At 38.0% G+C, this 24,188-nt stretch overlaps 1 protein-coding gene across 7 annotated transcripts in view; it reads left to right on the top strand.

Moving 5' to 3' along the window:
• The window catches only part of GARIN2 (golgi associated RAB2 interactor family member 2), a 34,830-nt gene that overhangs the window by 4,197 nt on the left and 6,445 nt on the right, over positions 1–24,188 (top strand). For 4 of the 7 annotated variants that reach the window (XR_007152696.1, XR_007152697.1, XM_047861028.1 and 1 more), the window contains exons 2-6: positions 5,940–6,027; positions 9,219–9,381; positions 11,689–11,888; positions 12,810–13,344; positions 16,158–16,408. Coding sequence is in view for 5 of the 7 variants with exons in the window: in XM_047861028.1 (XP_047716984.1) it covers positions 9,223–9,381; positions 11,689–11,888; positions 12,810–13,344; positions 16,158–16,408 (1,145 nt within the window). In the remaining 2 variants the exon portion in view is untranslated. Of the gene's footprint in view, positions 1–5,691; positions 5,856–5,939; positions 6,028–6,194; positions 6,264–9,218; positions 9,382–11,688; positions 11,889–12,809; positions 13,345–16,157; positions 16,409–24,188 lie in introns of all 7 variants that reach the window. The other 3 variants (XM_047861027.1, XM_047861026.1, XM_047861029.1) reach the window with 3 other exon arrangements.

The following is a 24,188-nucleotide window of genomic DNA, read 5'->3' on the forward strand; positions in this document are numbered from 1 at the left end:
TTCATATGTCTCAAGAACAGTGCAGTCTCAGCTCATTACCAGGATAATGGGAGAGGTGTGGGAAGGGTTTGTGGTGGACAGATTGGTAATCTCGAATGACAGTTACAGCAAAACCGGTTAAAATTCACACATTTATTTTTACCATCTATACACATGATCCAAAAGTGTCAAAACAATTCTGGAACAAATGTTTAGAAACGAACACCACACAGGTGAAGATAAAAGATTCTGTTCCATTTTCAGCTCCTTAGCTGATCTCCTCTTTGTTCCAGAGTTCAAAAGGGATGAGAAGGGCAAGGCCCAGTGTGGCTGCAAATTCACTGCAAATTTCTTCTCTGTGGCCCTAATTTCACAATTACACTTGCACCCTCAGGAGATTGTCCACTGACTGCTCTCTGGAGGGACTGTTCTTGCATCAAAGGGATCCTGGGGACCACATAAATGACTGCTGGAAGGGGCATTCCCTAGTCCTAGTGACCACAGAGAATCCACAGATTATCATGAATTTGCTAACAGTAGACATTGCAGGTTGTCACTTTTCTTAGAGTGATTTTTTTTTAATGTGCACTTTGTCACTCACTTCTGGATGAGCCGAAGTTGACTACTGCATTTCATCAGATCTAAGATCCATCAATTATTATATCCATTATGTTATGGACCACTGAGAAAGAAAAAAAATGCTGCTAATTACACAATTAAATGCTTTCTCATTACTTAGAAGTTTTCCACACAATGTCTGTCGTACTCTATTCTGTCATCCTCTGTGCATTTGTTAAAAGAGTGCTCCACTCCAGTCTCTGACAGGTCTTCTGCAAGTTTTATACTGGAACTTTCTTGACCACATCAGAAGGTATCAAAAAAATGTTTTCAGATTATCATTAGAAACACATTTTATTTTTATCCAAGTATAAATTAATATAGTGTTACATTTCAGGTGTACAATATAATGATTCAACAATTCTATACATTTCTCAGTGCTCATCAAGATAAGTGTATTCTTGGGATGCCTGGGTGGCTCAGTCAGTTAAGCACCTGACTTGATTTCAACTCAGGTCATGAGCTCACAGTTTGTGAAATCGAGCCCCGTGTCAGGCTCTGTGCTGACAGTTCGGAGCCTGCTCAGGATTCTCTCTCTGCCTCTCTTTCTGCACCTACCCCGCGCACACTCTCTCTCTCTCATAAATAAATAAACTTTAAAAAAAAAAAAAAAGAGGGGCAACTGGGTGGCTCAGTTGGTTGAGTGTCCAACTTCAGCTCAGGTCATAATCTCACGGTTGGTGAGTTCGAGCCCCGCATCAGGCTCTATGCTGACAGCTCAGAGCCTGGAGCCTGTTTCAGATTCTGTGTCTCCCTCTCTTTCTGCTCCTCCTCTGCTCGCATGCTGTCTCTGTCTCTCAAAAATAAATATTTTTTTTAATAAAAAAAAAAGATAAGTGTATTCTTAATCCCCATCACCTATTTCATCCATCCCCCTATTCACCTCACTCTGGCAACCACCAGGTCTCCATATTTAAGAATCTGCTTTTTTGTTTTCTTTGTCTGTTTTGCTTCTTAAATTATTCCACATATAAGCATATGGTATTTGTCTTTCTCTAGTGACTTATTTCATTTAGCATTATACCCTCTAGGTCCATCCATGTTGTTGCAAAGGGCAAGATCTCATTCTTTTTTATGGCTGAGTAATATTCTATTGTATATATACATATACATCTTTATTCATTCATCTATCATTGGGCACTTGGGTTGCTTCCACAACTTGACTTTTGTAAATAATGCTGCAATAAACATAAAAGTGCATATGCCTTTTTGAATTACTGTTTTTGTTTTCTTTGGGTAAAAATACTCATTAGTGGAATCAAATGGTAATTCTATTTTTAATTTTTTGACGAATCTCCATACTGTTTTTCACAGTGCCTGTACCAATTTGCATTCACACCAACAGTGCATGTGGGTTCCTTTTTCTCCATATTCTCACCAACACTTGTTATTTCTTGTCTTTTTTATTTTAGCCATTTTGACACATGTACAGTTATATCTCCTTATAGTTTTAATTTATATTTCTCTGATGATTACTGATGTTGAGCATCTTTTCATGTGTTTGTTGGCTATCTGAATGTCTTTGGAAAAATGTTTATTCAAGTCCTTTGCCCATTTTTTAATTGGGTTTTGTGTGTGTGTGTGTGTGTGTGTGTGTGTGTGTTGAGGTGTATAAATTCTTTAAATATTTTAGGTATTAACATCTTATTGGATATATGATTTGCAAATAAATTCTTCCATTCAGCAGGTTGCCTTGTTTTGTTGATTTGGGGAGAGGAGGGAGGGGGTTGGTTTGGGTTTGGGTTTGTTTTTATTTTTGTTTTTGTTTGCTTGTTTGTTTGTTTTTTGCTTTTTGTTTTGGTGTAGTCCTGAGAGTTTAACTTTGCTTTTGTTTCCCTTGCCAGAGGAGACATACTGGAAAAATATTTCTACAGCTGATGTCAAAGAAATTACTTCCTATTTTTTAAAGTAATTTTATAGTTTCAGGTTCACATTTAGGTTTTTAATCTATTTTGAGTTTATTTTTGTATATGGCATAAAGATGTAGTCCAGGGGCGCCTGGGTGGCACAGTCGGTTAAGCGTCCGACTTCAGCCAGGTCACGATCTCGCAGTCCGTGAGTTCGAGCCCCGCGTCGGGCTCTGGGCTGATGGCTCAGAGCCTGGAGCTTGTTTCCGATTCTGTGTCTCCCTCTCTCTCTGCCCCTCCCCCGTTCATGCTCTGTCTCTCTCTGTCCCAAAAAAATAATAAATAAACGTTGAAAAAAAAATTAAAAAAAAAAAAAGATGTAGTCCAAATTCATTCTTTTACATGTAGTATCCAGTTTTCCTCATACCATTTGTTAAAGAGACTATCTTTTTCCCACTGTATATTGTAGATTAATTGACCATAAAAGTGTGGGTTTATTTCTGGACTCTCAGTTCTGTTTCATTGATCTATGTGTCTATTTTTGTGCCAGTACCATACTATTTCAATTACTACTAGCTTTGCAGTGTATTTTGAAATCCGGGATGTATTGCCTCCAGCTTTGTTCTTTTTCAACGTTGTTTTGGCTATTTGGGGTCTTTTGTGCTTCCACACAAATTTTAGGATTATTCCGGTTCTGTGAAAAATATTGGTATCTTGATAGGGATTGCATTAAATATGTAGATTGCTTTGGACATTGTGGACATTTTATCAATATTCATTCTTCCAATCCATGAGTGGGGAATGCCTTTCCATTTGGTTGTGTCATCTTCAGTTTCTTTGATCCATTTTATACTTTTCAGAGAACAAATCTTTCACCTCTTGGGTTAAGTTTACCTCAGTATTTTATTCTTTTTGGTGCAATTATAAATGGGATTGTTCTCTCAAATTCTTTCTGTTACTTCATTATCAGTGTATAGAAATGCAACAGACTTCTGTCTGTACCCTTCAACTTTACTGAGTTCATTTATCAGGTCTGGTAGTTTTTGGAGTTTTGGAGTAGTTTTTGGAGTCTTTGGAGTTTTGTATTTATAGTCTCATGTCATCTGCAAGTAGTGAAAATTTTACTTCTTCCTTACCAATGTGGATGCTTTTTATTTCTTTTTCTTGTCTGATTGCTGTGGGAAGGACTTTCAGTATTATATTGAATAAAAGTGGTAACAGTGGACATCCTTGTCTTGTTCCTGATCTTAGAGGAAAAGCTCTCAGTTTTTCACCATTAATTATGAAATTAACTGGGGTTCTTCATAATATCACCTTCATTATGCTGAGGTATGTTCCTTCTAAACGTACTTTGTTGAGGGTTTTTATCATGAATGGATGTTGTACTTTGTCAAATGCTATTTCTGCATCTTTTGAAATGATCATATGGTTTTTATCCTTTCTCTTACTGATGTGGTGTATCACACTGATTGATTTGTGAATATTGAACAACACTTACATCCCGGGAATAAACACCACTTGATCATGGTGAATAATTTTAGTGTGTTGTTGGATTTGGTTTACTAATATTTTGTTAAGGATTTTTGTATCTATGTTCATCTGAGGTATTGGCCTGTAGCTTTATTATTTTTTGTAATATCTTTGGTTGGTTTTCAGGGTGATGCTGGCCTCATAAAATGAATTTGGAAGTTTTCCTTCCTTTTCTATTTTTTGGGTAAGCTTGAGAAGAATACATTTTAACTCTCCTTTAAATGTTTGGTGGAATTTGCCTGTGAAGACATTTGGCCCTGAACTTTGTTGGGAGTTTTTTGATTACTGATTCAATTTCATTGCTAGTAATTGGTCTGTTCCTCTATTGCTTTAGGATTCAGTTAGGGAAGATGATATGTTTCTAGGAACTTAACCTTTTCTTCTAGATTTTCCAATTTGTTGGCATACAATTTTTCATAATATTCTGTTATAATATTTTGTATTTCTGTGCTGTTAGTTATTCTTTCTCCTCCATCTCTGATTTTATTTGACTCTTCTCTCTTTTTTTTTTTTCTTGATGAGTCTGACTAAATTTTTATCAACTTTGTTGACCTTTCCCAAGAACCAGCTCCTGGCTTCATTGTTCTATTGATTTTTTAGTCTCTATTTCATTTATTTCTGCTCTAATACTTATTATTTCCTTCCTTCTATTGGCTTTGGCTTTGTTTGTTGTTCTTTTTCTAGCTGTAAATGTAAGGTTAGGTTGTTTATTTGAGATTTTTCTTGCTTCTTGAGGTAGAGCTATACAATCTTCCCTCTTAGATCAGTTTTTGCAAAATTTCAAAGATTTTGGACTATTGTGTTTTCATTTTCATTTGTCCCGAAGTATCTTTTGATTTACAAACACATTAAATGACAATTAAATGCAACCCATGTAGTACAATAAATGTACATAATTTAACATGAATAACCATAATTAAATTTGCACATGTGCAGCCAAATAACAACCACCATGCAATTCCCCCCACCACTACCAGCTGAGTGATCACAAGGAACATTCCATTTCAGAGTTAAACTGAGGAAAAATGTTTCTTAGAATGAATGAAACTTGGGAAATATGAAACTATAAGTGAGCAAGAGGGAACCCAGGGCAGCAAATGCTGAGTAAATTATACTTTTTGACAGAGGGGCAGGTGTCGGTAGACCAATATAAGCTCTCAGGTGCTCACTATGTGACAGCCATGGTGTTCAGTGTTTCCTATACATCACTCTATTGAGTTAAGTAGTTTTATCATCATTTTATAGATGAGAAATTTGAGCTCAGAGATGTTAAGTAACATGCCCAAGGCCACAAAAGTAGGCGACAGAGCCCGAGTATGAACGTGGATGTGTCTGACTCCAGAATCCTTTACAGTCCCAGTTATACCAATTTCCACACTGGCCTATGGCATTGAGTTCTGTAGTTATTATGGTTGTGGTTTACCTTGTCCAGGTATTCCTAAAGGGGTTATTTAAATCAGAATTTTACAGAGAGATAAAAGTATTGTCTGTAGTGACTGCAAGCACAATATGGAGAACGATACACAAGTGACAAAATAGTGAGCTGGAAAGTTAGTAATATAGGCTACTCTGGCTTTTTATGGGAAGGAAATAACTCAGGTTTCTTATGACCCTCCATTGTACAATAGTTATTTGAGTCTATATTACTTCCTTTGTCACATTATCAAATATCTTACTTGCTTTAAGAGCCCAGGATTTTACCATTTGGCAATTTCAGGTCAACCGTGAGCTATGAACTTGTGACTGTCTGGTTCCACTCACCAAAAGACCATGATTAGAATCATTGACAACAGCTCAGCTCAGATATAAACAGCAGCCCTCTGAGCACTTCGCCCACCTTGCTTCATTAGGAAAACTCTTTCTAAGGCATGGACCTCTCAGGTATGAAATAAAAGTAAGGATTTGTACTGAAATTTTCCTCCTTTATATGCACTTTATTTTCTATTTTTGTTTCCTTCACAAAAGACTTCACCATGAAAAGGAGGAAGCCCAGACTGAAATGAGTTAAAACCTTCGTCTTTGAGAGAGGATTGTGGCTTGGCCCTGAGTTAAGGTGAGATATGTTGATGCATACTAATGAGACCATATTAAGCTCTACATCGTCACACGCTCTCCTTCCCTTTCTCTCTCCATTCTGTCTCCTTTCCTCTCCTTTCCAAGCTGTCTTCGCCTCTTTTCCTCTTCTGGAAACTCAGTGGTCCAAGAATGCTACTTTTCTAGATCTCAAGAGGGAGACACATGAACTCAAGAGGGAGAACATGAAGAGAGTTTGAGCTGAGAAAGATAAGTGTAAGAAATCACAGCTGTTCTTGAAAATGGAGGGTGAACAACTGCTGTGATTTTGCTTGTCACCCTGACCCAAAGGCTTGCTGACCTTTGTCTTCTTTCCTCCATTATACCTTGCTTTCATCCAAAAATGCTCTTTTGTAATGATTTCTTGTCATGTTCCAGAAGATTCCCCATATATTTAGGCCCCAAAGAATCCAGTTGATGTTTTGATCACTTGCTGTGTCCTCTGTCTCTGTTAAGGCAGTTTCACTGTCTTTCAACAAAGTGATGATGGTATAAATGCCTTGTGCTGCTGGGTAAGTCATGAAGGAGAGAAAACGTAGATGACAATGAGACTTTAGGTGCTTTTTCCTACTATCCAATCACTATAAGGATTCTTCCACTGTTGTTGCAAAGGTCTTTTCTAAGAAACCGTGGCTAAATAAAGCCTTTTTGCACTCTAACCCTCAGAACCTGTCCATCTTCTCGAGATCTTCTTTTATACCCCCATCCTCTTCTCTATACCTTTTACTTCCTCTTTCCTTGTAGTATTATTTCCATTAATATCTTTAAAACATCACAAACATACAGAAATATTGCAAGTACACTACAAAGGTCTTTTTTTTTCCTGAATCTTTTAAGAGTAATTTGCCAACTTGATGCCCTATTACCTCCAAATACTTTAGTTTGTGTTTCTTACCATCAAGGGTATTCTCCTCCAGAGCCAAAATTTAACCATCAAAATCAGAACATGAATGTTGCATATTACCATCATCTAATCCTGAGACCCCATTCAAATTTTACCAGTTGTCCCAATAATAGGCTGCCTAGCCAGTTCAGAATCACGATTGCATTTAGTTATCATGTTTCTTTAGTCTCCTTCAATCTGAAAAAGTTTCTTAGTCTTTTCTTTGACTTTGACTTGCATTGATATTTTTTAAGATCACAGGCCAATTATTTTGTCAAATATCCCTCTAACTGGCTCTGTCTGATATTTCCTAATGGTTGGATTTGGGTCATGCATCTTTGGGAGGAATATCACAAGGGAATGCTCTGTGCCCTCATTGCATCCTATAAGATGATGTACCATTTTGATTTGTCCCGTTACTGATGTTGTTCATTCACCACTCCACTATGATGGTGTCTGCACGGCTTCTTCAATGTAAAGTTACTTTTTCCTCCTTGAAAATTAGTAAGTATGCTGGTGGAAGGTACTTTGAGCTATGTAAATTTCTGTTCCTCACCAAACTTTTAATTTATTCATTTATTTATATCAATATAGATTCTCAAGTTTTCCTAGTTTATTTGACCAGTTCCCCTGTATATAACCAATTACCCTCCTCCTCTCCCATCCTCTCTCCTGCTCAGACACCCTCCTCACCCTGCTAGGCTCTGATTTCTTACACTGTACTCCCCTTATCCTGACAACAGAGGTGTTCTTGCCTCCTTTGGGTTCTGAGCCAAGGCTCCCCACTCCCCCAAGTACAGATTCCTGCCTCTCTTTGTCCCAGCTAATGGATTGAAGACAAAATTGTTCAGGAATAAAAGGGAATAGGAAGAAGGACGTCTTCTGTATTCTTTGGTGCTCCCTCTTTTTCCTCTTTTCCATCTGTCCTGACCTATCCTGACCCCTCTCACCCTTGCCAACTCTTGCCAAGTCCTTGCTTTCCAAGCACTCAAGGCAAAATTGAACAATGGACAGTGGCATAAGCTCCACCAGTCAGACTATGAGGGTTTGAATCCTGGTATAGGGACTTAGTTCCCATCCTCTCTGTTTTAGATGGTGGTGGTGGTGGTGGTTTTATCTCTTTCCCATTTTTATCCCCTTAATGCTCTTTCTTTCTTTCTCATTCTTTTTCCATTTTGGCTTCACTCTAGACTGTTTTACTTCCTTGCTTTTCCAGACTCTTTTTACTTTCCCCAGGTTCATGTACAGATGTGTTGAAGGGAGGCATTGAGTTGCCACCAGCAGAAGGTCTGATGGGGAATTCCCATGCCCACACTCATATGCTTAATGGGATGTCATGTAGCAGTGGTGTCTGCATCCCATGGCCCTGGCTGGGACAGCAGCAAGACACGTTCACTACTTACCCCTTCACTTGAGCAAAAGGAAAAAAAGAGTCTTTGAGGAAGGACTGAGGTGGAACTACACACCTGAGGCAGAACACATAAGCAGCTTGCTGGTAAAGGAACCTTCCTCTAACTGGCAGGGAACTTGTGAAAAGGGAAGGGTGATCTTTTGAAAATATGAACAGAATTACATTCTGAGACCATGTTCCCTTCCTGGAATTCTGTCATTTCTGGTAGATAAGAGGCAAAATCCAATGATGTATAGCCATTTTTCTTTGTTAAAGCAGTTTCTGGGGAGAGAGCCAGAACGAGAGACCAGAGGAGATAGACAACAGTCATTGGTTAGAAATCCTCATCCAAGAGCTAAGGATCAGTCAAGGGTGTATGGTCAGGAAAAGACGTTCTCAGTGTAGTGTAGTTTTGATACAGTTCTCACAAAAAAGGATTTGAGAACTCTTCATGATGGCAGGAGAAGTGGTACTATTAATTAGGAAGACAGAACATAATGGTTTGGGGGATGTGGTGTGTGTGTTTCAAGGCCTCCTAGAGAGGTTCTTTCCCTTTCCTAACTGCCCAAATAAATAAGTGTTGCCAGCCCCATTCCCCAGGCATTTTCTGTTACATGGATCTTTTCTAGAGTCTTGAGAGCTCTAATCATCCAGTATCCTTTTTTTTTTTTTTTAAGTTGCTTATTCTTCCTATAGAGTGTAAGCTGCATGGGGACAGGGATCTTCTCAATCATGTTCAGATGTATCACCAATGCCCAAAGCAGTGACTGGCATATCATAGATGTTGATGAAATTTGTTGAATTAATAAGTAAGTGAGGCAACTTCATCATATTAAATTTTCTCTGTATCTGTTCATTGTATTCCCATCCCCTTGACTCTCTGATGTTTGTGAGTAAGCACCATGAAGAAGAACAATAGGAACTCTACCACAAGGATCAATAAGCAAGATGCCATCTCCGTCCCACCCTTCCAAGATGCAGGAGATCTTCAAAATATGTTGGATGGAGGAGAGTATGCCCCTTTTGTATCTCCTCCCATATTAGAGAGCAATTTTATCCAGGTAAATCATATTTGAGTCCTGAATTAAGTTCCAGTAACTTCAGTAATTAATTTTCTCAAAGAAACTGAAAAGATTGGGAGGAGAATTATTTTAAATGTGATAAAGGACTGCATGAGACAGTTGAAGGGAATAGTTTTGGAACTTTAACCAACCTAAAATAATTATAATGTTAAAGGAAAATTCACCTCAATTTTTCCCAGCAAACTCTCACCTGGGAATTCTGTTCTAACTCTACCATAATTGTCATTCTATGATGTCTTCCCAAAATGACATGAAGGAATTACAATGAATTCAAACATCCCACCACAGGAAAGCATTCAGATGGCTCCTTTCTTAGATTTAGAAGACATTTTAAAGAATAAAATGTATGACATGACTGAGTATTAAAATGAATTTTGGTTGGGATGAGCACTGGGTATTGTATGTAAGCAATGAACCACAGGAATCTACCCCCAAAATCAAGAGCTCACTTCCTCCTGCACCCTTTTCCAATAACCTTTTGCAAGCTCTAATGAACACTGGGAGAGGTAGTTAGCACCCTGTAGACCAGACACACCCCATATCATAACTGGGTAAGTTATTCCTTTCGACTTACACAACCTCTCAAGGTTAGTATGTCTTTGGCAGCAAGTTGCCACAGGTTATGCCTCAAGTTTAAACAAAAAGAACAATGATCTCAAAGTAAAAGAGCACAGCTCCCTTGCATGGAGTCATCGAGGACCCTGGTCCTCTCCTTTTGCTCTATTACCCTCAGGTTGGCTCCCCTCAGGACATTACATGCAAACAGGATGGTGACAGCTGCCAGAAACAGATGAAATGCTCTCATCCTAGCAACTTTCTGTGAGGGCTGAGAAACTGTTCCCAGAGCCACCAGGAGGCCCCCGCTGTGTCTCATTGGCCAGGAGGGGGTCACATGCCCCTGCTGAAAGCAAGCATTGGCAAGGGGATGAAATCACCATGACCAGTTTAGGTTTATCAGTATTTAACCCCAGAGCTGGAGCACCATCCCTGAGGGGCAAATACTGGATGAATTCTGAATGCTGTTAATCAGGCATGGCTTTGGGTAGGTCCATAGTGTGGGCTACAACCTTTTTCTGAGTATATCTGTTTTTAAGTGATTGTGTGTTTTTTGTTTTTTGTTTTTTGTTTTTTGAGAATGTACAGCTGAGAAACCAAGTGTTGCCCCTCTTTGGCTTCCTTCACATCCCTGTCTAGCCACTTTTCAGTCTTCTCATCTTCCAACTGGCAGAGATTTTTACTGGCCAAGATTCTTTGATTTGGGGATTTTTGCACATGCTATTCCTCTGCCTGGAAAGTTCTCCTGTCCAGCCAGTTTATCTCATATTGTTCAGGTCTCAGCGAGAGGTCTCTTCCTCTGGGAGATTTCTCTGACCCTATGTCCAGGGTGTGCTGGAGCAGCTAAGTGTTCTGGAAGTTTGCAGGTCTACTGTTTAACACAGCCATTATTAAAAATTAGATTGTATAAACTTATATACTCAAACCTCATCATTCCTATTATTTTACTACATTTTACTATTATTTATGCTCTTGAGGTTATGGATATAAAAATTTGGCAAAGGTCAGTGAAGACTTGTGTGAGAATCAATTGACTATATTGAATTTAAAATGAAGAAAATTGTAAATATCATTGTTTGTAAATTGTGCTACTCATCTTTTATAGCAGTAAAATATGTAATTATCATATGCATATCTTCCAAGAGATAGTTGTTACACATTTACCAGCACACCACTGCCTATATCTCCTCTTAAATCAAGTCTCCTGTTATATGCTTCACAGCACAGCACCCTGACCTTGTACTTGGGAATACTTCTTGCAATAATGATTAGTGACATGTTTGCTTAATGTTCACCTTCCCTGACAGAACCCCCATGGCCCAGGGACTGTGTCCGTCCATTCACTGTGATATTTCTTTTATTTTGAAAAAATGTTTTAATGTTTATTCATTTTTGAGAGACAGAGAGATAGAACATGAGCAGGGAAGGGGCAGAGAGAGAGGGAGACACAGAGTCTGAAGCAGGTTCCAAGCTCTGAGCTGTCAGCAGAGCCTGATGTGGGGCTAGAACTCATGAACCACAAGATCATGACCTGAGCTGAAGTTGGACGCTCAACCAACTGAGCTACCTAGGCATCCCACACTGTGATATTTCTAAGAATTCACATCAACAAGTGATTGAACAAATGCATCATGGTTCATTTCTCCATTATTTTCTGCACTGCTCAGGTAAGCCAGGTTGTTGGGGCCATATAATTTATCACAAAACTCCTCTTCCTGTTCTCTACCTTAGGTTAATAGGAGAGGTGAATCCGTTTACCTTCACAACCGAGCCAACTGGGTGACTGTAGGCATCTGCTCTTCCAGTATCACCCACAAGACACCCAATGTAATGCTTCTGGCACATCTGACACCTGAAGCCCAGAAAGATACAGAACCCCTATTTCAAAGGCTCCTGACATCTCCTTCTCCAGAGAACCTGGTGCTCACCAGGTGAGTTACAAAGGGAAGAGGTTAAGGATCTCTCAGAAAACATGTTTTACCCCTGAGAAACTGAAAATAGAAACACCAATGATATTTGCTCCAAGGGAGCATCTCACTTGCACTGTGTGACAAATGATAGAGTCGTGTCCTCAAAGTCTGGGAAAATAGCTTATGACAAGCTGGCAGTCAAACAGGTAGTTAATTTTTAAAAACTAAACCTAAGTAACAGGAACTGAAGATTCATAATAAACTGCCTCTCTAAGGCATGTCCTTCTTTCCCCAGCATCTCAGCCTCCATCAGAATTAGCTCTGGTCTTGGGGCACCTGTGTGGCTCAGTCTGTTGAGCGTCCAACTTCAGCTCAGGTCATGAGCTTGCAGATCGTGACTTCCAGGTCCTCATCGGCCTTGCTGCTGTCAGTGCAGAACTTCGGATCCTCTGTCCCACTCTCTCTGCCCCTCCCCAACTTGCACTCTCCCAAAAATAAATAATTAAAAAAAAAAAAGGATTAGCTCTAGTCTTGTCTCAAGCCACTAACTTGCTGTATGACCTAGAGCAATCACTCAACTTCTCTCTCAGCTTTCCAGGATTAACTAAGTAGGACAACTTCTCAAGATAAATAGTTGATACTCTGATTTTTTAAGCTCATCAGAGTCTTAGGAGTATGCTTGGAACGAGATGGCCCTCAGGAGCCTGGTTACATGTACTAAAAATCAAAGTTTTGAGCCTCAAAAGCTAAGGACCAGACCTGGGAACATGGTGGCCACAAGAAGGTACTGTTCAACCTTGTGCCTGCCCCAACCCAGGCCCGTCTGGGAGATAAGCCTGTTTCCCTGAACCTCACTGTCACAACTGCTATGCAACATAAAAGGAAAGGCCTTTTGACAGGTCTCCAATCAGGCCTCCAGATGACATTTGTGTTTGTTTGCAGGTTTCTCCCTCTACAGTTTGTGACTCTTTCTGTGCACGATGCTGAGAATATGCGCCTCAAAGTAAAGCTGGTCAGTGGTCGAGCCTACTACCTGCAGCTCTGTGCCCCTGCATGTAAACAGGACAACCTATTTTGTCAATGGGTGGAACTCATCTCCCTCTTGAATCAGGAGAAAGCCAAAGTTTCCAAACTGTCAGAAGTCTCAAGCCTCTCGGAAATCACCAATAGCACAGATATCACAGGTTCAGTGGACATCATGGATATTGCAGCATTTGCAGCCATACAGAACCCGCACATGTACACATGTTCAGACCCTGTAAATGCCATAGAAAGCATTGATTTCTCAGAATTCACAGATGTCACCGATGTCACAGACGTCACAGATGTTCCAGAAAATGAGGTCACAGAGGCCCCAGATATAAAAATTGTCACAGAAGTCACAGAAGTCACGGATGTCTGTGATGTCCCAAACAACTCGGAGGTTACAGTGGTATTTGAAAACGATGACATACTAAGGGCCAAGCAAGAGGAAAAGGTATGTGACATGGAAGACTCATTCTTAATAATCAAGAACAGGAGTGATAACCAAGATCGCCCTTCTTGGTTAGCTCCTTGACATTGATTATCAAAATGCTGTGAAATGTGCTCTGAGTAATTTTAATGAGATAGTATCCCTGAGCCCCAGTATAAAGGAGTTGTAAGACATATCCTGAAAGAGGCGTGACCATGCTTACCATCAGATTTAACCCAGTATCAGAAAGCTGTGGTGGGATGGAAAGAACTTTGGGACCAGGGTCAGAAGACTTGGGTTGGAAACTTGCCCTGCTGAGTATCTGTTTGACCAATCCACTGAAGCTGTGTGAGCCTCAGTTTCCTCATCTCCAAAGCGAGGATACTGATATGTAAGGGCTATTTTAAAGTTTAAATGTATATAAAAGTACACACTACATTGAAGGATGGGGTGAAATTTCAGTGGGTAGAAGTGAGGGTGGAAATAGAAAAATAAAATACCAAAAGAAGTAAGTTGCTTTAGAAAAAGCCAGAAAGTGAAAAACCACAGAGCCATATCCAAGAACAGTTAGTTCAGTTTGGCTGGAGCATAATATATACGGAAAATATTAGGATATAGGATTTGAAAGTTGTCTGCAAACCTTGAATGCCAAATTAAGAAGCGTGGACTTTGCTCTTTGGGCAAACTTTAACTGTAAAAAACCTCTGTGTGAGGGAGTGAAGGAGCTGTGTTTTTAGAAAGGTTAATCTGATGGTAACATGGAATGTAGATAAAGAGAGAAGTTTGAGGACTACTGAGGAAAATCTCCATGGGGCCCACAAGAGAAAAGTCATAAAGGGCAAGGATAAATATTTTACAGAAGAAGCAACTGCAATAAATATCGTGGAGAAAATTTAACCTCACTAGTAATCAAAGGAATGCAAACTTGGGGGAAAAATAACCTATAAAACTGTTAATTAAAAGAATAAAAATAGGGGCACTGGGTGGCTCAGTCAGTTAAGCATCCAACTTTGGCTCAGGTCATGATCTCGCAGTCCATGAGTTCGAGCCCCGTGTCAGGCTCTGTGCTGACAGCTGGGAGCCTGGAGCCTGCTTTGATTCTGTGTCTCCCTCTCTTTCTGCCCCTCCCCTCTCACACTCTGTCTCTCTGTCTCTCTCAAAAATAAATAAACATTAAAAAAAATTTTTTTAAAGAAGAAGAAAAATAGTCAGTGTTAGTAAAGATGTGGTCAACTTGGAATTCTTATAGGTTTGTGGTAGGGTTGAGAATTGGCCCAAACTTTCTTGAAATCATTATGAATCAAGAACCTAAAAATGTTTATACCCTTTGATTCAGTGACTCCATTTCTAGGAATCTTTCTTAGGGAATTAATCAGAAATAAGAATGAGGATTTAGCTGTAAAGATGTTAATTATACTATATCTATACCATGTTGGTAAAAATGAAATAACGAAAATTTGAAAGTAACCTAAATATCCACCACAGGGGAATTGCTAAACTAATGTAAATCTACGAAGGACAGGTGCCTTCTTTATTTTTTTCAGGAGCAACGACAGTATCAGGCAAGACCATAGACAGTCAGTAAATATCTATTAAATGAATGACTACTCTAGTTATTAAAATTGTTGGAAAAATTTTTCTTGCAGAAATTTTCATGATTGGGAAAAGTTGAGTGAAAAGTGAGTATGATTCCTATTACATGAAAATACATTTCATGCTCACAAACAATAGAAGGTGAGAAAGTCATACTGTTAACAGCAGTTTATTTCTAGATTCTGGGATTAATATTTTCCTCTTTACACTTTTCTGAATTTTCTATTTCCTACAATAGAAATAATTTTTAATTCAAAAAAATTCAAGCAGTTTTACACAATTTTTAATGACATGAGAAGAATGCTTTTAATAAAATCATTAGGATATAGAACTGAAATGTTATCACAAAGAAGACACTTACAAAATAAATAAATGGGCACAAAGACTAAATGACATGTGCCATAGGAGTAGTTATTTCTGGCCAGTGGCCTTAAGCAGACAATAATATTCTCCCTTTCACTTTATATCTTCCAAGATTTTCTAAATATTCTACAGTAAGTATGTGTTACGGAAAAAAACGTGTTTTCTTTAAGGAAGAAGAGTATTGTATTATTTTAGAGGGAAGTCAGGAGAGGCGATGGACTAGGCGGTGCTGATGGGAGGAGGAGGAGGGTACAGGTATGAGGGATGTCAGACAGACGGAGTCCTTAGGACCCACTGACCAATTCCTCTGAGGCCCAAGACAGATTCTGAGGAAGACAGTGAGTGGTGAGGAGAGGTGATGCATTAATAGAAACCAAGAAATCAAGACAACCGGAGAGATTTTATAGTATTAGTTCTAGGTATTGGTTCTAAGTCTTTTGAGAAATAAATGCTTTTGTCTTATTGTGAACCTCCCAACTCATGTCACCTGGTAAATGCTCTTAAATAAAGAGCAACATTAGATTGGAGAGCAGGTGGCAAGGCATTTCTAGACAACCTTCCATGCCCCGACAATTCAGAAAGAGGAAATGCTGTAATTAAATACTAGTTTTCTCGTGCGAGGTGACAGCGGTGTGCCTGACCACATGAGCTTCTGAATGGGCTTTGTCAGGTCCCACACTAGAAGCCTCTGATGCCCGCCTGGCCTCCTCAGTGGCCACACTACACCAAGCGTCATTCCTTCATTACTGCACCCAGGCACTCGAGGGCACTCAGTTAATACGAATGGCATGATTACTGTATTAGATATTGCTCCAGAAATCATCTATTTCTGTGTGACACTGTTCTGTTACCTGATTTGCTGCTGTTTATTATTTTCAAAGGAAAAGATGGAAAACATTCTGAAGCCTGGGTGTCTACGAGATACAAAAATTAAGAATGAATGCAAAGAATCCTCAAAACATGTCACCATCTCAAATGTAACACTGACTTTCGAAGGTGAACGATGTTTTCATTCTACTTTGACTCCAGAAGAAAGTGACATAAATTCATCCAAAAGGATGAGCATTATTAGAACATCTGAAATAAGGACAACTGATTTTAGCAACACAGCTCTCAAGGCTGAGGAATCCAGGTATGTGAGGCAGGGAAATGTCAGGGATGCTAAGACGTGAAGTAATGTAAGTGTGTGCTTTAAGGTCCCCGCAACTCTGGCCCTTGCTACTGAACAGTCTCAGCTGTAAATACAATGTAATTGAATGATGCCATCGTTAACTCTCAATTATCCACTGAGCCTCGGTGGCTCAGTCAGTTAAGCATCCAACTTCGGCTCAGGTCATGATCTCACAGTTTGTGAGTTCAAGGCCCACAATGGGCTCTGTGCTGACAGCTCAGAGCCTGGAGCCTGCTTCAGATTCGGTGTCTCCCTCTCTCTTTGGCCCTCCCTTGCTCATACTCTATCTCTCTCTTTCTCTCTCTCTCTTTCTCTCTCAAAAATAAATAAAAATTTAGGGGCACCTGGGTGGCTCAGTCGGTTGAGCTTCTGACTTCGGCTTGGGTCATGATCTTGCGGTTTGTGAGTTCGAGCCCTGCATTGGGCACTGTGCTGACAGCTCAGAGCCTGGAACCTCCTTTGGATTCTGTGTCTCCTTCCCTCTCTGCCCATCCCCCACTTGTGCTCTGTCTCTCTCTGTCTCTCAAAAATAAAAATAAATAAATGTATAAAAGATTTTTTTAAAGTAAATAAAATTTTATAAAAAACTAAATTATCCACATTCAGTTTAACCTTGTCAACTTTTTATTTCCCTATCAACTTCTCACACCCTTCAGTTCACATTTGAGTCTATCTGGTATCAACTGTGTGTGGCTGAAGAATACAGGATAGAATCAGTGTCCACAGTTTGGAGTTAGACTATGGGAACTCTTTCTTTCATCTTTATACTTCTATTTTCTCCTCTATGTATTTCTCATGCTTTTGTACATTTCCAACTAATAAGTTAATAATCTGAAAAAAATATTTTCATAATTTTAATACACAGTTGCAAGCTGAATGTGAGGGAGCAGTGATGTATTCTAAAGATAAAAGTTAATCCAATAATTTCAGAGTAAATACTAAAAAGAAACCAAAGAAAAACACAGAGGTCTAAATGCTTACAATAGCAAGACTGAAAATAGGGAATGTAATGAACTATGTCTAAATTCTTTTTTGTTTGTTTGTTTTTATCTTGAGAGACAGATAGGGAACAAGCAGGGGAGGGGCAGGGAGAGAGGGAGACAGAATCCCAAGCAGACTTTGCACTGTCAGTGCAAAGCCTGATGTGGGGCTTGAACCCACGAACTTGGAGATTGTGACCTGAGTCAAGGGTTGGACACACTCAAGTGACTGAGCCACCCAGGCGCCCCTGTCTAAATTCTTTTTAAATATAAAAAAGGAGCAAGGGAAAACAAAAACAAACCAAAAAAAATAAATAAATAAACGAGAAAAATTATTAGTAATGTGACGTTCCACAGGGTTTGGCTGGTTCTTCAAAAAGAATGACAAAACAGGCAAACCATTGGACAACTTTTTTTTAATAATAAAATTAGAAATTTAGAGGTCATCATCAACTAACAAGAACAATAGTAAAATGTTATTGAGAAATATTACATACAGCTTTTCTTTAATAGCTTTGAAACCCTGAGTTAAATAAATGACTTTAACAAAAATACAAAGAGGCAAAACTGGCACAGTCACAACTTGAGAACATAGAACAACGTCATCCAGGAGCTCCCATGAAAGAGAAAAACATAGTTGTGACTTTTACTGGACAGGGTTTTAGATACTCTAAGAATTATCTCTATTTAATGTAAAATTCTCTTTTAAATATAGAAAAATTATGTTATGTTCTCCTAATTTTTTGAAGCAAATAATTTGTTTGGATTATAAAGACTAACCAGAAATAAAATTCTAGATTAATCCCTACCTAAGACAATAAATGTTAAATTCATAGAATCTTAATGGGCAAAATGTAGCAAGCGCTTAACATGAAATTAAGGAAATATAAGTCATTATTTAAAGGAAGAGCAGGGGCGCCTGGGTGGCTTAGTCGGTCAAGCGTCCGACTTCGGCTCAGGTCACAATCTCACTGTCCGTGAGTTTGAGCCCTGCATCCAGCTCTGTGCTGACAGCTCAGAGCCTGGGGCCCGCTTAGGATCCTGTGTCTCCCTCTGTCTGCCCCTCCGCTGCTTGCACTCTGTCTCTCGCATTGTCTCAAAAAATAAACATTAAAAAAAATTTTTTTTAAATAATTATTCCCAACCAGAGACAGCATTGTGGGGTTTTTTTTAATGTTTAATTTTTTAGGGGGAGGGGAGAGATAGAGAGAGGCAGACTGCAAGCTGGGGAGGGGCAGATAGAAAGGGAGACAGAATCTGAAGCAGGTTCCAGGCTCCAAGCTGTCAGCACAGAGCGGGGCTCGAACTGAGGAACCCGCAAGATCATGATCTGAGCTGAAGTTGGATGCTTAACCAACTAAGCCACCCAGGTGCCCCAAGAAATTTAAAGAAGAAATTGTTTTTAATGAAAAATTATAGAAGTGTTCTACTTAAAACTTAGAATAAATTAAAGATGTTCCTTATTAACACTTCTATGTAATATAATTTAAGGGAGTCTAGCAATTGCAATAGGACAAAGAAATATGATTAATATGAGATTTTTAAAAATCTTTGCAAATGGAAATTTATATTTAGAAAACTTGACAATCATCAAAAATATTACTTTGTAAACAACTTTAGGATAGTCACAGATTAGAAGATAAACTCACAAAATATCATTTGTTTCATGATTTTTATTAACAAACCAAAAATACATTGACAAAAGAGAATGTATTTTTCAAAAGCAGCAATAAAAATTAAATATTTAGTGAGAGTGATAAGAGACCTGTATACATGGAATTACAAAACTCTAGTGGCAGAAACCAAAGACACTTCAATAAGGAAAAATAAGCTTTCTATCTGGGTAGGTATATTTAAGACAACAAAGATGACAAAGCCTAAATTAATTTATAAATTTAATATAATACCAATTATCTCAATAGGATATCTCATAGAAATTATAATATAAAAAGTATGTGGAAAAGAGAAGAGTAAGAATCTCAAGGAAACTTGGGGCTGGAATATATCGAGGGACTCAGTTGTATAAAATCTTAAGCCGTATTATAATTAAATGGCTATCAGAAAGTTTAGGATATAGACATTAAGACAATAAAACTGAGTCAAACTGATAGAGGTTCAAAAAAAAACATGAAAAAAAGCAAAACTCTACAAAATGTCAGAGATTTATGCTGTACCACAAAAAAATTTTCAGATAGGAAAAGAGTAAAATATTTTTTAAAAATTTTAATGTTTATTTATTTTTGATAGAGAGATAGAGTGAGCAGGGGAGGGGCAGAGAGAGATGGAGACACAGAATCCGAAGCAGGCTCCAGGCTCTGAGGGCTCAAACTCACCAACTGTGAGATCATGACCTGAGCTGAAGTTGGACGCTCAACTGACTGGGCCCCCAGGTACTCCAAAAGAATAAAATATTTTAAAACTAAAATAAGCTAGAAGAAAATGGAACAGTTGAAATTGCCTCAATTGCATAAGAAACATCACTTCTTTTCCTTTGAAGCAACAGAAGAAATTTTCAATGGCAAAGTTTGGTTCATTCTTTCAAAAATATTTACTGAGCACTTTCTTTGTGCTAGGAACTGGGGATACAGCTGTGAATATAAGTTATAGGATGTTTCATTCTAGTGGATCTAGATAATACACAAATAAAATACATTATGCCAGCTGGAATGTGCTGTGATAAATACAAAAATAGAGGGGTGCCTGGGTGGCTCAGTCAGGTTAAGTGTATGACTCTTGATCTCAGCTCAGGTCATAATCTTATGGTTTGTGAGACTGAGTCCCTGTGCTGACAGCTGGGAGCCTGCTTGAGATTCTCTCTCTTCCAATCTCTCTCTGCCCCTCCCCCACTCACGCTCTCTCTCAAAATAAATAAATAAACATTAGAAAACAAAATAAAACGGGGTACCTGGATGGTTCAGTCAGCTGAGCTTCTGATTTCTGTCAAGTGATAATCTCACGGTCCGTGAGGTTGAGCCCCACATTGGTTTGCTGCTATCAGCACCGAGCCCACTTTGGATCCTTTGTCCTCTCTCTGCTCCTATGCCACTTGCACGTGCATGTGCGTGTTCTCTCCCTCTCTCTCTCTCTCTCTCTCTCTCTCTCAAAAATAAACATCAAAAAAAAGCTTCAAAAATAAACCCCAAAACAAAAATAGGATAACAGAATAGAGGGTGATTTGAGGAGGAGGAAGGATATCTTATAGTGGTCTGGAAGCTTCTCTGAGGAAGGACAGAGATCTGAAAGCAAGGTGGGGCTCTGAAAGAATAGAGTTCAGGTTGATTGATTGCAAAACAATTATAAATATCTGCCAAAAAATCATTTTAATAAATACATAACAATACAATGGAAAAAGAATAATAATAATCTATAAAGGTTTTACTTTCCATATATATAAGTAGCTGATGGAAATTTGTGAAGGATCCAATTAACAAATGGTTTAAAGTTATGAATAGAAAATTTACTCCACAAGACAAATAAACACTTAGTGAGGGATCAATCTCACTAATAATTAAAGAAATACAAGTTAAGCATTTACCATTTGGCTTTTGATTAGATGTTAACTACATCTAATATTGATGGGGACACTGTAAATGGTGGGAACTTTCTACAGAGTGATTTGGCAATTCACACTACAAATAGTTATACCCCTTGACTTAAAGGAACATGTGGCAAAGAAGTAATTTGAAACAGAAAATAATTTAATTGAACATACTGTTTTGTAATTAAAACCTGAAAGCAATCCAAACAACCCCTGGCAGCAGAATAGCTAACCAGGAAATAGTATGTTAATTTAGTGAAACAGCAGATCCCCATTAGGAAAAGAATCAAAAAATTTCAATAAAAAGACCTATATGACTATAAGGAACTTCAAACTGGAAGTGTGAAATTCTGAAAAATGTATATACAATGGTATTTTATTTCTGCAGACAGGATGATAAGAAACCACAGTATTTGGACATAGTTGGTGATTAAAGGAATTAATATTTGTTGTAGCTTTTGATAGATGTTTCCATTAAACTTTTATTGTACAATTAATTACATGTATAATTTAAAAATCAAAACTGATGCTAGGATGCATTAATTGGAAGACACAGCAGCTAGACAATGACCTTTGCAGTCAGACAACCCTGGGTGAACCCAGGGTTCACCTGCCTCCTCTAGGGCAAGTTAAATTAGTTTTTTCAGGTCTCAGTTTCCTTATCTGTAAAATGAAAATAACACTAACCATGTAGTTGTTACAGGGATTAAATAAGCTGATATTAAAAACTTCACAATGCCAGGCGCTTGGTAATTACTCAAAAAAAAAAAAAAAGAGAGAGAGAATAGATTAAAAGAGGGAGGAAAGGTAGGGAGGAAGGAAGAGAGAAAGGGAGAGATGGAAGGGAGGATTCAGATTCTAGATTAGACTGAACATAAATCCAACATAGCTTTGACTTACATTGAATACAGTAGAAAGATGATTCTATACCTCTGAAGTAATCTTTCTACTATACTATCCAAACACTGAACCTGGGGGGGGGGGGGCACAAAACTTAAATATTTTTTAATGCAGGAAAGAAATCAAGGCTATTTAAATTGAGGAAGAAAATGGGAATAGGTGACAATTACCATCTTCAGCATATGAGGAAGTCCAAATTTAAAGGCTAAATTTAAAAAAGTGGATTTAAACTGAAAATTATTTTAACTAAACAGTTTACAAAGAAAACTTTATTATGTAGTAAAACAATATAGCAATCAACCAATCTATAAAAAAAGCATTAATGCATATTACTGATTAGATATTAATAAACAACGGAACTAATTTCTGGAGGTTGTAGAATCTTTCTCCTTGGAATCTTCTCAAAAACAAGCATCAGGCCATTTGTCCCGGATAGAGTTCAGACATTCTTCTGCAAGGGGTCAAGACTTGTTCGTGTTTCTTATGTAATTTTAATCTACTGCTACAGTGAATGACAGAAAGCATGGTGAAGTCGAATATAAGTATATCCTGAGGACTCCTTAAAGGAGTGGAACAGAATGGAAACAGTAAATGCACCTGAGTGTGTTGCAGCGTTCTTAGAAATAGAGCAATAAAAGTATGGAATGATCTCGGGACACATTAGATGCCCAGTAAATGGTCATTATTATCACTAATAATTCATTTCATTTCCAATAGCGTAGATAAAAGAAATTTGGCTATTCTGGCTCAAAAAAGCACAACACCAAAAACCTTTACTCAAAAATATCTTAAGCAACTGAGGATTAATTACTCAAAGCTGGCTTTCTTTGTAACCTTTTTTCCTGGCCAAGGAGGGGTCAAGGAAAGCAAAGGAATAAGGGTGATCCTTAGGAGAACCACACATCTTGAAATCATCTGGCTCTGTGCTGACAGTGCAGAGCCTGCTTGGGATTCTCTCTCTCTCTCTCTCTCTCTCTCTCTCTCTGCCCCTCCTCTACTCTCTCCCTCTTTCTCTCAAAACATAAAAAAACTAAAAAATAAATAAATAAAACTAAAATATTAAAAAGTATAAGGATAACTTAAATTTTTAGGATGTAAAATGTTCTGTAGGTGCAAAGATTTGTTTAACTATTATGATCACTATTAGAAACAATGAGAAAATGAATCCCTATATAAATGGCAAAAATCATAGAATTTTACAGATAAAAAGGATCATGAGGGTTAACAAATCCCAATTTCTTCAAGGTTCTGCCTTTCAGTCTCTCAGCTTCCTCTCTCTGCTGAGTGTACTGGGGACAAAGAAAGAAAAACAAAGCAAAAAACAAATGTGGGTTCCAAGTAATCCTCTTAACCCCAATTTAATCAAGTATGGGTTCTTTTTTTATTGCCTATTTGCATCTGGAACATAATTACTATCCAGAGCCTAATTTGAGAATGTTCATTATGAATGAAAGGTGTAATATCCTAGAACAGAATAGAATTCAGTTTATTCCTGGGACATTTGTAAAATTAAGTCAAGACACTGAAAGTGATAAGTAAGTTCTATCTAGTTTTCATCTCCAAGACCATGGATTTCAGTGACATTTTTATAATTGTGTACTTTGGGAAAATGAAAAAAAAATTAAACGATGAGCTTGTTGAATATTTTGCCCTCAGATGTATTAGTTTTAAAATGTAAACTGAGCAGTTCGATCTGGATGAATGAAAGACTATGGAGACTTCTATAACATTACCTTAGGATTTACTTTATAGAGCATTTCTATTTCTATTCCTTCTTACACCTTGACAATATTGCTACTGTGACTCTTTGTTTTAAAGAGGATAATATCAGGCTTCATTTTAATTTTGCACCAATTTTTTAAAGTACATTTACTTAATATTTCTCAGTCTCAAAAACTTTTATCATTAAGCTCAACCTTTATTTAAATCACCGACCTATTTGGTGAAGGCTACAGGAGAATTTATTTGCAAATGCCTTAGAAAATGACTAATTTACCTTTATTTCAGAAAGATCCATTGTAGACCTCCAACTGGATGTATTTGCCAGACCTCTTAAAATGGATCATAATTATGTCTTTATACATTTATCTGGGAAGCTATTATCTGAGGGTAATTATTCTTCCCAAATGCTTTTTTTTTTTACTCAAACAGCCATGCTTCCAAAATACTTATTGAAAATGTAGCCAAGAAACAAAGATTTGGTGAAAATTTGTTTTAGCATGCTAATGAGGTTAAGAAAACAAGTATTTTAATTATTGTTATTAATTTTAAAAATCAGGAATGCAGAAAACTTCTTTGTCCAAAGACGTCCAAAAGCTTAGTT

Source organism: Prionailurus viverrinus, chromosome B3, assembly GCF_022837055.1.
Source record: "Prionailurus viverrinus isolate Anna chromosome B3, UM_Priviv_1.0, whole genome shotgun sequence".
Classification (NCBI taxonomy): Eukaryota; Metazoa; Chordata; class Mammalia; order Carnivora; family Felidae; genus Prionailurus; species Prionailurus viverrinus.